At 43.9% G+C, this 17,587-nt stretch overlaps 1 protein-coding gene across 2 annotated transcripts in view; it reads right to left on the minus strand.

The window, feature by feature from the left end:
• The window catches only part of CLIC1 (chloride intracellular channel 1), a 79,543-nt gene that overhangs the window by 18,865 nt on the left and 43,091 nt on the right, over nt 1-17,587 (minus strand). For both annotated transcript variants that reach the window (XM_040323501.1, XM_040323503.1), the window contains exon 2: nt 4,991-5,100. In XM_040323501.1, coding sequence (XP_040179435.1) covers nt 4,991-5,100 — 110 coding nt within the window. The remainder of the gene's footprint in view (nt 1-4,990; nt 5,101-17,587) is intronic.

Raw genomic sequence — 17,587 nt, forward strand, 5'->3', positions numbered from 1 at the left:
AAATCGGGTGCGGAATCTCGACCTCAGACAGTGGGCGGACACGGCGGCTCTGGAGGAGGTATGGCGGTGGAAACATCCTGGTGAGAGAGGCTACTCCTATCTTTCCCACGTCAGTTCCTCCTCCTCCCGTATTGATCTAGCCTTCGCGAACTCGGCCTTGCTGCCGCAGGTGGCGGAGGTTGGCTATTTAGCTGGTGGACTCTCGGACCACACCCCTCTGCAGGTGACGCTGAGCCGACCTGGGGGTGGAGGTCGGAGGGTCTGGAGATTACACCCGGGGTGGGTGGATGAGTTATCCGTGGAGCCGTTGGTCTCAGAACATATCGCGGAATATTGGAATGTGAACGAGGGCTCCGCGGATGGTCATATGGTCTGGGATGCATTTAAGGCATCCACCCGGGGGGCGTACATAGCGGCCATCAAGGCCGCTAGAGTTGAGAAAAATTCTGAGTCAGAGGCGCTCCAGACCCAGGAACTACGGTGCGCGAAGGCACATGCTGAGGCACCTTCTCAGTCCACGCTGGTGGAGCTACAGATGGCTAGGAGGGCCTTCTTGGTCCATTTTCAAACCCTTACACAATGTACCTTCAGATGCAGGGCTGAGGAGCTGTTTGAGAAAGGGGATAAGAATGGGAAACTGTTGGCCTACTTGGCGGCAGATGCTCGGCCCCATGTGGCCATCCCCTGCGTCTATTCAACGGGGGGTGTCCTAGTGAGGGATAGAGAAAGTATTATGCAGGCTTTTGTATCCTATTACTCTGATCTGTATGCGGCTATTCCGCAATATGAAGGGCAGGTACTGAACGGATTTGCTGGACTCCCTTCAGATCCCGGTGCTGCCTGAGGAGGCGGCGGCAGACTTGGAGGCCCCCTTTACTTCCAAGGAGCTGACCGTGGCAATTGCCTCCTTCCCGAATGGCAAGGCACCAGGACCTGATGGACTCCCGGCCGAATGGTACAAGACCTACTCGGAGGTGCTGTCTCACAGGCTTTTGAATTTGTATGTGGAGTGTCTGGAGGTTGGGAGCCTGCCCCCTACGTGGTATGAGGCACATGTGGTTCTGCTCCCTAAGCCAGGGAAGGACCCGCTTCATTGTTCCTCATACAGGCCCATTGCTCTGTTGAACATGGACCTAAAAATTCTCACCAAAATGGTGGCCAACCGATTAATGCAATGCCTGGAACACCTGATATCACCTGACCAGACGGGGTTTATGCCCAAGAAGGCTACCGATATTAATTTGCGCAGGGTGTATACACATACGCAAATTGATGGGGAGCTGTCCCATGGGGGTGCCCTGGTGTTTTTTGACCTGGAAAAGGCGTTTGACTCCATAGACTGGGGATACATGGTCCAGGTGTTGGAGCGCATGGGTTTCGGCCCTGTGTTCCTCAAATGGATAACAATGCTCTATGACCGCCCAGTAGCGGCAATACGCCTGAACGGCGGGGTATCTGACACTTTTCCGGTATCCAGAGGCACCAGGCAGGGATGCCCCCTGTCCCCGGGTTTATTTGCTCTGGTTATGGAGCCCCTGGCGATTGCATTACGTTCCTCATTGCAGGTTAGGGGGATTGAGGTGGGCTCCCTGACTGAGACTGTGGCCCTCTATGCTGATGACCTGGTTCTATTTCTTGGGGACACGGGCCCTTCCCTGCATGCAGCACTCTCGCTGATGGGTAGATTCACTGAGGTCTCTGGTCTCAAGGTCAACTGGACTAAGTCAAAGATCCTTCCGCTACGCTCCCATGGGACGCCCGGGCGGGTTGACCCTTCCAATCCCTTACAGTGGGTGACTCAGATCAGATACTTGGGGTTACAAATCACGAACTCAGTGACAGATTTCATTAGTCTCAATGTGACTCCTTTACTGGCCACCGTATCCAAAAAACTCCACTCCTGGAAAAACCTCCCCTTGTCCCTCATTGGGAAGGTGAGTCTAATTAAAATGAAGATTCTTCCCCTTCTACTCTATACCCTTAGGAATTCACCGGTGTGGATACCAAAGTCGATCTTCAGGTCCATAGACAGTTTGATCTCCTCTTTTCTGTGGCAGGGGAAGCTCCCTCGCCTCAAACTGGCCATTCTTCAGCAACCATGGGGGGAGGGAGGACTGGCAGTACCCAGCTTCCATAAATACTTTTTGGCCGGCCAGCTGGCGGTGGCTAATCGCTGGTTGATTACCGCTCCGGATGATGCCGCGGTCTCTCTGGAGGCTGCCTGTGTGGGCTCCTATGAGGCACTCTCACTTCTGGTCTATAGGGGGCCGAGGGCTCCCTACCCCTTGACGTCCTCTATGCGCTCGGTACTCAGAGCATGGTCTGTGGCCCATGAGCTGAGACCCCAGGATGGTGTCACTTTCTCCCCTGAGACTCCCTTGTGGAGGAATCCCAAACTGTCACATTTTCTTGATTACCCAGATCCAGTGGTGTGGACTAACTTTGGAATTAAACTCCTGCGCCATATAGTGGCCAATGGCACTCTCATCCCATTTGACGACCTGAAGGCATGTTATGGCCTACCCAACACGCACTTCTTTAGGTACCTGCAGCTAAGACACGCATTTCAGGCCCAATTCAGGGGGGGTCCTCTTGTCTTTAAACTCAGTGATTTGGAATTATTGGCTCGCGGAGAATCGCTGTCTAAAGCGGTTTCTGTGCTATATAGGGACCTTTTCCAGGAAACGACTAAACTGCTGGCGCCATGTAGACGGGCCTGGGAGACAGTGACCTCAGGTTTAGACAGAGATGACTGGGATGATGTTTGGGGAGCAGCTTTCCAGGCCTTGGTCTCTACCAGGGATAGACTCATCCATTACAAATTTTTACACAGGATTTACCTGACGCCTGCTAGGCTAGCTAAGATGTTTGGGAACCAGGGATCTGTATGCTGGCGGTGTTCCATGCCCTCCGCAAATTTTATGCACATCTTTTGGGAATGTCCCCAGGTTCAGCCATACTGGCAGGGGGTGGTGGACTGTATACGGTCGGTCACCTCCATTTCGGTTCCCATCAATGTAGAGGTGTGTTTACTACATTTGGTGGAACCCCTGGCTACCACCAGGGCGATTAGAACGCTCCTCATTCTTCTTTTTTTCTATGCTAAAAAGCGGATTATCCTTTCCTGGAAGAGCTCCTCGGCCCCAACGGTGGAGGCCTGGAAGATGCTGGTCAATAAGGCCATTCCATTTTACAAGGCTACCTATCTGAGTAGGGGGGCCTTGAAGAAATTTGATAAGGTATGGGGAGGTTGGATGGCCTCGGTGGATACGGTGTCGGATTGAGCGAGGTTCAGTAGAGGCCTCGAGTGTAGAAAAAAATTAGCGTGATTTATCATACCAACATTGAGACCACACTTGGGCAGAAGGTTCTTACTTTGATTTGACTAAAGTAGATTTTACTGCTTTTGATTTGGGGTATGTAAATTTGATATATACTGTTACTGTCCCCCCCCCCCCCTTTTTTTTTTTTTTTTTTTTTTTTTTTTTCTTCTCCCCCCCTCAAACCGGCTTTGGTGTTTTGACCGGTAATTGTCGGTCGCATGTTGCGGCCTTGTATTGTATAAGTGTTGCAAAAACTTTAATAAAAATAATTTTCCAAAAAAAAAAAAATAATATGGTGTGGACCGCTAAAGTTCGGGTTTGGCTTGAAGAAAAAGGGTTAATTCCCTTTTTTTTGTATACTGTACTCCAAATTGTAAATAAAAAACTACAGGGAGCCGTCAGTGGCTCATTGGAATGAATGTGTTGCTTATCTGTTGTGCATGTTTTTTAAAGAATTGGGCTGGCCTTGCATCGTGGGAAGAAGCAGTGAAGCACCATTATTGTATATCATTGCAGACCCCGATTATGTAATGAGCAAATGTGGCTATCCTTCTGTAAAGATATTAGAACTTGGACCACAAAGCACTTTTTTTTTAAAAACATTAACATTTGTGATAAGGATTTTTTTTTACATCAACATCTGAGGTTTATGTCCAAATTTTTTTTTTTTTTTTTAAACTGTACAATGCCTTTATTACTTTTCCAGAGTTTATCATGTCAGAGCTGCTTTGATCTCTAAATTTAAAGCGGATGTCCGCTGAAAAAAAAAAAAAAAATATTAAAAGTCAGCAGCTACAAATACTGCTGCAGCTGCTGACTTTTAATATTGGCACACTTGCCTGTCCTGGAGTCCAGCGGCGTCCGCAGCAGAGGACGAGCGATCGCTCATCACTCTGCTGCCCCCCCCCCCCCGCCATCCTCGGTGAGGGATTCGCGAAGTGAAGCGCTCCGGCTTCACTGCCTGGTTCCCTACGGCGCATGCGCGAGTCGCGCTGCGTCTGCTGACTGGGTCCCGGAGCCGAGTGTTCCCAGAACACAACGGGGGGGGGGGGGTTACGGGAGGTGACGTCCTGCCTGCAGACTGTGGCCAGAAGTGGGTGCAAATACCTGTTTTTAGACAGGTATCTGCACCCCCCTCCCCCTGAAAGGTGTCAAATGCGACACCGGAGGGGGGGGGGGGGGGGTTTCCGATCAGCGGGAGTTCCACTTTAGGGTGGAGCTCCGCTTTAACTAAATAAGCAATAATAAACGCCCCTATGAATCCTTATGTAGTCAAATAGCATGTTATAATGGGTCTTAAAAAACATTTGGTTTTAATGATTTTCTTACAAACACAGTTGTTATACCATCTCCAGCCATTCTCTGCATCTTACAGCTTGCGGCAGGAAAACAGTCAGGAGTGTATCACTGCACTGAGGATTTTTTTCAGACTTCAGTTCTGCTTTAACACTCACATGCATAGGTCAAAGCAGCAATTGCTTTATCAGACGGCTCTGTCCAAAGTTGTCTGTCTCTCAAAGTAGACATGCAAAATATGCTGCCCTTTAGCCAACTCACAATGCTCTGGGAATTCTTTGTCATACATTAAATGCTTATTTGTAAAACGAAGACTGTAATATACATATAGCAGTTTGCATTGAGCTCCCCTCACCTGCAGGACTACTCACCTTTTCATGTCAACTGTAGTGACGTTAAACGTTACTCCTTTTAGCCAAAGGACCATGAAGAGGCGCTGGGAAAAGGGGCAGTTTCCAATGCGCTGTCCATCACTGCCAGCCTAACAAGGGGGGGAAAAGAAAAAGGGAAAGGAAAATGAGTGTCATCAGAAACTTGAACAGCCAATTCAGATTTGTAATATCTTGAAGAAAAATAAATTGATTCTGGCAATTATTCACACACCGATGTGGACATTCACAAACAAGAATTGCCCAGACAGCGACAGCTTTTAAACAGAGTTGAGTGGACTGGTTTCTCCTCCCTTGAATGGAAGGAATCTCCCCTGCTGGCTACTGTATTCTGACAGCTGGCAACTGCAGCTGTCAGAATACCTGCACAAAATCCGCATGTAACTGGATGCAGACGATGTTTGGACATCAACATTCCACCCAGCAACTTTCACATTTCAGATTGAAGGATATTGGGCAGCAGGGTGCCGACATGTCCAGGGCCACCAGGAACCGGACAAAAATGTTCTCTGTGTATGGCCACCTAACTTTATAGCAGTTACAAAATAGGATGCAGAACGCTGATCTGTTTGACATTTGTGTACACCAAAATTTACATGACTGTCATCTCAGTCCCGGCAGTAGATGTTGCCTCTGAGTGATGTCGGAAAAAAGGTGGCACCGTCCTTCTGTAGGAAAGCAATTTAAGGCATTATCAACACACTGGAATTCCTATAATAGCTTTAGAAAGCATGCTATGTCTACTCCATGAGAAAACTGATGCCCATCTTGCCAGCAAAACCCCCAGAATCCTATACAGAACTTCAACTCCCGGGTCACGTGATAAAGTCATGTGTGTTGTGACGCAACGTGTCGGGAGGAGCCGTGACCGGAAGTCTCTGTATACGACGTACATTTTTGTTGTTTGCCGTTTTTTGCCCTGCTAATTTTTTTTTAATAAAGCAAGTACTGGTTTTAAAATTTACTACACTATGTACAATCTTCTTTTTTGCCTCCGATTCCATGGATCTGGAGGTACTACTTGTTAGGAAAAGGCTGTGGAGACTGAAGTTATAGCTGCAGTGGTTCCTTTCCCTGGATATATCAAGGAGGAGGAGAAAGCAATCGCCTTTTGGTGTCCATTACCTATTGATGCACCACTAGACCCTTTGGGGTCCATCTATGATGCGAGAGGCTAGCACTACTGGGGGAGGATTGGAGAAGTCCCTTATACGATATCTGCATACATCTACATATTTGGACTCCCTTACCTGTCCCTCTCTCTTTTCCCATTTTAAGAAACGGATTTTCTCTTTTAGTCATCAGATTATTTTGGATGCACCCTATATATGCGCCTCATTTATGGACTTTTTGTTGAATAAATGTAATCATTTATGGACTTCCTTCAGTTGAATAATTATATATTTATTTTAGATGCCAATTCTATGTGATGCACTTTAATATTAGATTTATTGGATGTATTTATTTGGATGGTATTAATTATTTCACCATTGTTCACTAGCACTTTATAATTAGAGTAATTAGCGCTACTTCATCATATATACCAGCTCCCGGGTCAGACTGTGGCATGGAAGGATGCCAGCCCTTCTTTGGGCTTTCACAGAAGATGGCCCATAACTCCTCTAAAGCCAGACACATATTTGGGCACGCACCATACCAGGCATCCCAGTTACACATTAACAATGAACACGTTGTGCAACTATTAGTACAGGAGACTCAAGAGTGAAAGGGAGGGGTAATACAGGAATTGTGCCAAATACTCAGTGAAAGAGAGAAGAGGCAAATAATAGGAAGAAATAACAAGAGGGAGAAGTATCGAGAGTTGGGTGGAGGGAGTGATAGAGAAAGTGGGAGGACAGAAGAGAGGTGGGTAGGAAGGTGATCTGTTCCTTCATCTCCCACACTTGGCACTCTGAAATATGGCAAATTCCTAAGACACCCCATGTCACGCCCATCTCTGCAGTCTGACGAAGACCTGTAAGTGCGTGTGCAGGAGAGGCCGTGAGGACATAGAATTGTTTGTACAAAAAGATTGTGTGACGGGAGTAGAGAATGACAAATAGTACTATGCCATTAAAGCAAAATCAGAAAAAGTGGAAAAAACTACAGAAGAGGTGAAAAGATTAAAAAAACAACATGGAAACTAAAAAAACCTAACAAAAACAAACAAAAATTATACACGAGTACCGGTATATCCTAAAATGTCATTAGTACGTGCATTGGTTTCATCCCACCAAATCCCATTTTAGAAGTTAGTTTTTTCTACCTTATCCAATTTATTACATTTTTTCTTTTTTTTTTTTTTTACTTGCAAGCTATCCCATGCCCATCTGCATTTCATTTTAAAATGTCAAAATTATTATAGATACACTTTTCTTATTTATTTTCCTCATAGGCAATGACGCAACTAGGTGATTCCCATGGACTCCTGGGATAACGGCATCATCTAGCCCAGGAGTCCATGCCAATCGCCTAATACCATAATCTCATGCAATTTCAATACCGGAACTGACGTGATTGGGGGGACCGGGAGGTTCAGATTTACAGGTTGCTATAGCAATGGGGCGGGCCGCGGGAAGTTCTGCTGATGCTACCTTTGCTTTGGCAACCTGTCAAGATGAAAGAGCATTGCGCAGTGGCATTAATACACAGGCACGAGATCGGGGGGGTGCATGCTGGGTAGCCAGCTGCACCGAATCCCAGAAATGAAGACAAGTGGGCTTCAGATGCCCACAGCAGAGATGGGCCCTGCCTGTTTCCAAGATCAACTTAGTTTTGCACAATTTAAACATACAATAAAAAAAGGAGCACATTAATGGCATTATCTAAATGTTGAAGTGGACAGAATTACGAGGGAGTATTAAATAAAAAAGTATATATATATATATATATATATATATATATATATATATATATATATATATATATATATATATATATATATATATATATATATATATATATATAAATAAAATTGGGGGGACTGGAACTCTGTTCTAATGACTAACAATTCAAAGATTATACCAAGAGCATCTAGGGTTTATGTCCGCACTATTTGTACGCTCTAAGTGCAGTCTGAATATTGAAGGAGATACTAGAGATTGGAAAACATATCTATGTGCAATAAAGTTTCTATTAGTTAAAGGGGTGGTTCAAACTACTTTTTCTTATTACACTGCCCCCCCATATTACAATACGATTAAGGCTATTATTTTTTTGATGCTGTACATACCTTTGTACAGCATATTCACCCGTGGCATCCGGGTTGCGAGTCCCGCGGGAGTGGGCGTTCCTAACATGTCTGTGATTGACGTTTTGCCCAAAAACGAGCTCCCCCCGTCGCGTAAGCCGCGTCACGATTGGCTAAAGGAGCCGAACGGCAATGCGCATGCGCAGTATAGCGCCGACTCGCCGTTCGGCTCCTTTCGCCAACCGTGACGCAGCTTACGCGACGGGGGGGGCTCGTTTTTGGGCAAAACGTCAATCACAGACATGTTAGGAACGCCCACTCCCGCGGGACTCGCAACCCGGGTGAATATGCTGTAAAATGGTATGTACAGCATAAAAAAAAAATAATAGCCTTAATTGTATTGTAATGTGGGGGGCAGTGTAATAAAAAAAAGTAGTTTTTAGGGTGAACCACCCCTTTAACGGCTACTGCTTTGTTAAACAAGATTTTCCAGGGTACCCCGACCTCCACTGGGTCTATCAGTAGAATCAGAGGTTTGCAGATTTTTGATTTGCATAATTATTTCCATGGAGATCCATCTAGAAAATTCTGAAATCCAAGCAACTATAAATTGGTCAATGTCTCCGGAGTAAAAAAATAAAAATAAATGGCAAAGCACAATTACCGTACACTAGTAATCAGGAGGAAGAGCCTGGGGAGCAAATATGGCTGCCTTCATGTTATGAAGTTTAAGTATGGCAATTTTTACAGTGGTCCAGTTTTAGGCAATACAGTATACATATGTATGTTCCATACCTGTGGGCACAGCTACTACAGTGATCTCTACAACTTCCAGCCCAACTTCCTGTAATAGGGTGACAAGAACCACCCTTTCTTTCCGGGTCTGTATGAAGCAGCAGCATTTTACAGATCTTCACAACATGCCAATGTATAACATGCCGACATGTCCAGCCTCAGGTACAGACTATCAGAAGAAAGAACTTTTTCAACACCACCGCAATGATTGACAGTAGCTGCTTCTCTCTACTTGCAAGCAGATTGTGGTGGACTTATGTTGGTTTATCCAGTACAATTTACTATACTTTATAACTCAGCATTTTAACAACATTAACTGTTTTGACATGCACACACGCACATAAAAAAAAAAAAAAAAAAAAAAAATGGATGACCATCTATCATGGGACCTGCCGTCTTGTGGTGGGAACCTAAAAAGTATTCTGCTTCGGAAGTCAAGACGTGCACAACACTGGAGTTTAAAACCTTCTAAAAAGGAAGTAAATCCTCTCCCCCCCCCCTTAAAAAAAACACACACACACACACACACACACACACACACACTGAGCTTAGCGAATTCTACAATTTTTTTTCTTTTTATAAAGGGACTAGTTATATTTTAACTACTCCTCCCCGGTTGTAACTTAGGCACCAGGCACTGTATTGCAAGAGGCAGGAGAAGTCGCGGCCCCCATAGCCCAGAAGCTCAGTTTTTTGAAGGTACAAATAAGGGACTGTAAAAGGCAGGGCCGTCTTTAATGTTGATTGGACCCTGGGCAAAAATTTTCTTGGGGCCCCCTAATGCAATTTTGCTCTCCACATGCTCTGAGACATACAATAAATATCAGCTAGACTTAAAATCAGTTTACTGTATCAGATCAGGCAGTGATTGCGATTGGTTGCCAGAGGTTACAGCATATAATTACCCACTTACTGACTGGTTGCTAGAGGTTACAGCACACATTACAGCTCACTGGTTAGTTGCTAGAGGTTACAGCACATGATTTCTTCTTGTTGATTCGTTGCTAGAGATTGCTGTACAGTAATACTGTACTGCTCACTGATTGGTTGCTATAGGTTACAGCACATCATCTCTTCACTGAAGAGGGGCATGATATACAGTACATATGAATGCCGCCTTTATTTACATATGAATGCCGCTGGCCTCAGCTATTTACATATGAATACTGGTTATTTATGTGTAAACACAGGGTCTGCAGGGAAGTTATCTGTACACCACAATAGGGCAGGGCTGGGCAGCATTAGTAGCAGTACTTCACACTAAGATATCAGGACACAGCACAGGACTAAAACTTCAAGGGACAAAGGAATTTAAAAACTGGGATAGTTGGCAAGCATGAGGCAGCTGCTATGGCCCCACAACAATGACAGAGCCCAGGGCAGATGTCCCTTTTGCCCTGCCTTAAAGACGGCCCTGGTAAAAGGGAGGACAAGTACAAGCCACCTAGGCCTGAAAAGGGCAAATAGCTTTAAAGCAGACCCAAGCACTGCATGTACAGTTACCTGTGTCTCTATGAGGCAATGTACACTTCTACGCTCTGTATGTTGGGTTATAGTATACTTTACATACTGCTAGTCATCAAAGTACTGTCCTCTTAATAGGAATTCTACCCTCTGTTCAACAAACTGGCTCACAAATGAATAGAATAGGCCTATATATAGATTTTCTTACTGTATGTCAAGCCATTCACTTTCACATCTTAAGAAAACACAAGTTGTCCTTTAATAGATGCTGCTGTACAAGTAGCTTTTTCTTTAAGCCAATCCCGAACACTTTAGGCGCACAGCAAAAAAAATTTTTTTAGCATACACTATAGGATTGTAACAGACCTGGAGAATAGTATAGTATTGTGGTGTGCATAGTGCCCCCTCACCCTCCTATCAGACCCTGTTCTGAGCCACATTCCTTTCTGAATATTGTGTCCGGGTTTCAGGCGGACTGAAACCCGGACACACAATTCAAAACCCAAACTGTCCAGGTTAGTCCCGGACAGGTGTCAACCCTACCTACATATATACAGTGAGGAAAATAAGTATTTGAACACCCTGCTATTTTGCAAGTTCTCCCACTTGGAAATCATGGAGGGGTCTGAAATTGTCATCGTAGGTGCATGTCCACTGTGAGAGACATAATCAAAAAAAAAAAAAATTCCAGAAATCACAATTTATGATTTTTTAACTATTTATTTGTATGATACAGCTGCAAATAAGTATTTGAACACCTGTCTATCCAGCTAGAATTCTGACCCTCAAAGACCTGTTAGTCTGCCTTTAAAATGTCCACCTCCACTCCATTTATTATCCTAAATTAGATGCACCTGTTTGAGGTCATTAGCTGCATAAAGACACCTGTCCACCCCATACAATCAGTAAGAATCCAACTACTAACATGGCCAAGACCAAAGAGCTGTCCAAAGACACTAGAGACAAAATTGTACACCTCCACAAGGCTGGAAAGGGCTACGGGGAAATTGCCAAGCAGCTTGGTGAAAAAAGATCCACTGTTGGAGCAATCATTAGAAAATGGAAGAAGCTAAACATGACTGTCAATCTCCCTCGGACTGGGGCTCCATGCAAAATCTCACCTCGTGGGGTCTCAATGATCCTAAGAAAGGTGAAAAATCAGCCCAGGACTACAGGGGAGGAGCTGGTCAATGACCTGAAAAGAGCTGGGACCACCGTTTCCAAGGTTACTGTTGGTAATACACTAAGACGTCATGGTTTGAAATCATGCATGGCACGGAAGGTTCCCCTGCTTAAACCAGCACATGTCAAGGCCCGTCTTAAGTCTGCCAATGACCATTTGGATGATCCTGAGGAGTCATGGGAGAAAGTCATGTGGTCAGATGAGACCAAAATAGAACTTTTTGGTCATAATTCCACTAACCGTGTTTGGAGGAAGAAGAATGATGAGTACCATCCCAAGAACACCATCCCTACTGTGAAGCATGGGGGTGGTAGCATCATGCTTTGGGGGTGTTTTTCTGCACATGGGACAGGGCGACTGCACTGTATTAAGGAGAGGATGACCGGGGCCATGTATTGCGAGATTTTGGGCAACAACCTCCTTCCCTCAGTTAGAGCTTTGAAGATGGGTCGAGGCTGGGTCTTCCAACATGACAATGACCCGAAGCACACAGCCAGGATAACCAAGGAGTGGCTCTGTAAGAAGCATATCAAGGTTCTGGCGTGGCCTAGCCAGTCTCCAGACCTAAACCCAATAGAGAATCTTTGGAGGGAGCTCAAACTCCGTGCTTCTCAGCGACAGCCCAGAAACCTGACTGATCTAGAGAAGATCTGTGTGGAGGAGTGGGCCAAAATCCCTCCTCCAGTGTGTGCAAACCTGGTGAAAAACTACAAGAAACGTTTGACCTCTGTAATTGCAAACAAAGGCTACTGTACCAAATATTAACATTGATTTTCTCAGGTGTTCAAATACTTATTTGCAGCTGTATCATACAAATAGTTAAAAAAATCATACATTGTGATTTCTGGATTTTTTTTTTTGATTTTGTCTCTCACAGTGGACATGCACATATGATAACAATTTCAGACCCCTCCATGATTTCCAAGTGAGAGAACTTGCAAAATAGCAGGGTGTTCAAATACTTAATTTTCATCACTGTATAGTAAAATTGACAGTGAACGATAAAGAACGCATTTTAACAGAATTCTATAACAGAGAGAAGGCAAATCTACGTATAATTATACTTCACATGATCCAATAGGGAACAAAGGATCAAATCAGTTTTTGTGAAGCATTGCTGGTGTCTCATAGGATTAGAATCTGCAAAAAGTCCAGACCCAACCTGTCTTATAGACCTGCAGTTAGAACAAACAGCCACAAGGCAACTGTGCAGCATTATATTGAACCAGTTTACACTTGCCTTTCCATTGTTTTCTTGTGCAAGTTCCAAGTCAATCTGTTTTCATTACATACCTTATTTCAGACCCAGTGTCATCAGCACTGGTACTGTGATTCTCTATACAATACAGGTAGATCATAGCTCGTGGGAGGTGGCTGTACATAGCTTCCTGAAGTCACCACCGCTCCCAGTCCCAGTAATCCCCTTAAGGGTCATCAGCCCTGATGCAACCAGTGGCATTCAAGGGGTTAAAGTAAATACTATAGGCAAAACATCCCCCCCCCCATTTTAGATAGAATAAGAGGGTTTTAACCCGCCAAGGCTTTTTCTGCCATCTGTGTCCTATTGTGAAGATTTCCTGTCCCATAGCCAATATAGGAAATGAGAGGAAATACAGTACGGTACCTGCAAATTAGCAAATTAACAAATAAATTCAATTTCCATGGGGACTAGAGTCCCCATGGAAAATTTCCCTTACCTTACCTTTCTGGGGACAACCGAAAATGTGAGATTGTCTTTTACTTTTAACGATGATGGTACCACTTTAGGGAACTTAAACCACTTATGCCCCAGGCCATTTCACTGACCAAAGACCAGAGCATTTTTCGCGGTTCGGCACTGCATCGCTTTAACTGACAATTGCAAGGTCGTGCGACGTGGCTCCCAAACAAAATTGATGTCCTTTTTTTCCCCCCACAAAATAGAGCTTTCTTTTGGTGGTATCTGATCACCTCTGCTGTTTCAAATGCAAAAGGAAAAAACAAAAAAACTGCGCTAATATATTCATGCAAAAGATTACACTAAAAAAAGGCAGCGGCTAGCGTGCGATACACAGAGCAAAATATACATAAAAAAACAAAGCCGCGCCAGAAACTCTTAACTAATAGATTACATTCAAGATATGATATCTGATGTTAAGCCAAGTCCATAGAGTGCAAAATGTCAGCATAGAACTCCAAATAGCAATAAAGTTCATGCAGGTGCAGAATCCTGGAAGCATACACCACCCAAAGTGACAGGTATTGCAACACTGAAGTGACACCCTTCACCGAGATGCAAGGTCGCTTACCAGAGGGCAAGCTTGATATGCAGTCGGCTATAACCCAGCCGCGGCCTTTGTGGACTCACAGAAATGCAGGGGGAGACAGGTTCCAGAGGAAAACTCCTAGGCACGATCTCAGGTTCATCCGGATACAAGGATGGAAAGAGGATGCACCATAGCGGAATTCCGTATAAAAATTTACATTTATTAAAAACGTAAGCGTACTTACAGACATAGATAAAAAAAAAAAAACGCATGTAAAACGAAAGTGCCGGCCGGAAACTATTGGAGCCCTTCCTCCTAAGCGTGGTGACGTCACTGCACGTCCTCCCGTTATGTATTTTTTTTATGTATCTTTATCATCAAAAGTTAAAGAAAATCCCAAATTTGGGTTGTTCCCAGAAAAGTAAGAGGGGAAATCTTCCAATGGGGACAATAATTCTGGTGATCTAGGGGGGGCCCAAAGGGATTCCCTTAAAGACTTAAAGCGGGGTTCAAACCACAATTAACATTTTTTAAATGTATGTCCTTTCATCATGCGTTTTTAGAATATAAATCCGGTCACTTACCATTTTACAATCCGCCGCCGCTCCGCGTAGTTATTCAAAAAAGATAGTATATAAAACTATGTCCACACCATTGTCATTTTGGTTGTGGGCATTGTGAAGCCCACAAGCACTTACTTCCTGGAAGTCTTGGATGGGGAGTGATAATTGGGTAGCGCACTGCATCCTGGGAAATGATGACACACATTTCCCAGGAGCATTAGAGGGAGATGATGTCAGGATCCTAGGTGATTCCAAAGGCAGATTTCGTGGGGCTGCATAGCAACAGGCATTTCCAGATGAGTACAAAAAATATTTTTTTATTTTTTTAGGTCTAATGAGCACAATAATGAAAACATTTTGGGATGGAAACTCCACTTTAAGCCCCGCACCATTTTGTTGCTAAATGACCGGGCCACTTTTTTGCGATTTGGCACAGCGTCTCTTTAACTGACAATTGCGTGGTCGTGCGTCTTGGCTCCCAAACAAAATTGATGTCCTTTTTTTCCCCACAAATAGAGCTTTCTTTTGGTGGTACTTTATCACCTCTGCGGTTTTTATTTTTTTGCACTATAAACAAAAATAGAGCGATAATTTTAAAAAAAATATATATATATATAATAACAAGATATAAATATCCCCAAAAATTATATATATATATATATATATATATATATATATATATATATATATATATATATATATATATATATATATATATATATATATATATATATATATATATATATATATATATATATATATATATATATATATATATATATATATATATATATATATATATATATATATATATATATATATATAATTTTTCCCCTCAGTTTAGGCCGATATGTATTTTTCTACATATTTTTGGTAAAAAAAAAAACAAAAAAAAAAAAAACGCAAAAAGCTTTTATTGATCGGTTATAGCAAAAGTTATAGCGTCTATAAAATAGGCGATAGTTTTATGGCATTTTTATAAAAAAACATTTTTTACTAGCAACGGTGGTGATCAGCGATTTTTATCGTGACTGCGACATTATGGCGGACACATGATACATTTTTGGGACCATTGTAATTTTTACAGCGATCAGTGCTATAAAAAATGCACCAATTTCTGTGAAAATGACACTGGCAGTGAAGGGGTTAACCACTAGGTGGCACTGTAGGGGGTTAAAGTGGAGGTTCACCCGGAAATGACAAATTTTTAAGATTAGATTGAGGCTCATTTTGTCAAGGGGAATCGGGTGTTTTTTTTATATCGAAGCTGTACTTACCGTTTTAGAGATACATCTTCTCCGCCGCTTCCAGGTATGGGCTGCGGGACTGGGCGTTCCTTCTTGATTGACAGTCTTCCGACAGGCTTCCGACGGTCTCATCTATCGCGTCACGATTTTCCGAAAGTAGCTGAACGTCGTTGCGCAGGCGCCGTATAGAGCCGCACCGACGTTCGGCTTCTTTCGGCTACTCGTGACGCGATAGATGCGACCGTCGGAAGCCTGTCAATCAAGAAGGAACGCCCAGTCCCGAAGACCATACCCGGAAGCGGCGGAGAAGATCGCTCTCTAAAACGGTAAGTACTGCTTCGTTTTTAAAAATCTACCCGATTCCCCTAGACAAAATGAGCATGAATCTAATCTTACATTTTTTTTTTAGGGTGAACTCCCGCTTTAAGTGTGCCCTAATTAGTGATTTTTACTGTAGGGGGGGGGGATGGGCTACATGTCACAAGACAGTGATCACCGCTTCGGATTACAGGAAACGGCGATCACCGTCATTGTCAGTAGGCAGAGCGGGGAGATGCTTGTTTACATCTTCCTTACCGTGAGACGATCGCGGGTATCCCTGCGGAGATAGAGTCCGCGGGAGCCACGGTCGGGCTCACGGCGGGCAAGCCGTTAATTTGAAGTTTGCCCATTTTGGTTTTGGGACAGGAAGTGAAGATAAATTTCCCCAATGGGACACAGATGGCAAAACAAAAAAACAAAAAAAAGTTATAATCCTCTCTTACTCTATCCAAAACAGAAAAAAGTTTTGCCTATAGTTCTACTTTAGTTTCTTTCCTGGAGTTGTTTATTTTTATTTATTTATTTTTTAGGTGAAGTGGAGAGAAAGTAAGTTCATTAAAGCGCGTTCCTGAATCACAGGAGTGCATGAACAGAATGAAAACCCTTGGCAGAGAAGACAGTGCACATATGTATTGCAGCCAAGTACTGTGTCTGGAGTTTCCCTTGAAGTACAATGACAGAAACCCTATAACAGAAATAAAAGATATGTTTAGGAAGTGGCGGTCACATTCCGATGGTATAATGGCTCTAGGCCACGCAAATAGGATAAATGCCTTATTAAGTGTTTAATAGAGAAAAAAAAAAAAAAAAATCTGTGCACAAAAATAGCTGTGAGCAACAGAGAGAGTACACACGCCACACCCCGGGCCCACAAAGAGATTAGGTCATTAAGTAAATCCTGGCTAGGGCGGTGTTCCTTGTCTTGGGGTTCCTCCCAGAGGAAAAGGGCAAGTCAAGGCTGAAACTTGTTCTTATAAGGGGACAGATGCAGGAAGGAGGGTTGTCAACTAGGAGTGTAATTATAGATTCTCCAGGCCAAAATAAGTCTAAGGCTGCGTTCAACCTTGTGTAGCGTGTAAATGCGTGCAAAGTCGCACATTGTACAGATGAATGCATAGCAAAATGCAGGGCCAGATTAAGAACATCATGGGCCTGGTGCTGAGGATTTTGGTGGGGCCTTTTAGGCTGCATTCACACCTCCGCGACAAGTAACGCCACGTACGCGGCATATTTTGCCGCGAATAGTGTAACTTTTTTTTTACAAATCCTTTCTATTGCTTTGTATGGCCGAACGCCAATGCCGCCTGAAAAAAAGGGTCCGGGACTTTTTTTCATGCCGCAGGTGTACGGCGTCTATGAGATGTGAACCATCTCATAGACAGCAATGGGAATTCTCCCCTCCAGCGGCACGAGCGGCCGGCGTCGGGCGTTTTGTCGCGGAGGTGTGAATAGGGTGTAATAAATAAATGCGTGGGAATGACATGAACGCAGCCCAGCCAAGGCAAGTGACCAAAGGCACAGAACCCAGAAGGAAGACCGGGTGAAGATGGAAGTGTCCAGGCCCCGCCTG

The sequence above is a fragment of the Rana temporaria genome, chromosome 9 (genome assembly GCF_905171775.1).
Source record: "Rana temporaria chromosome 9, aRanTem1.1, whole genome shotgun sequence".
NCBI lineage: Eukaryota > Metazoa > Chordata > Amphibia > Anura > Ranidae > Rana > Rana temporaria.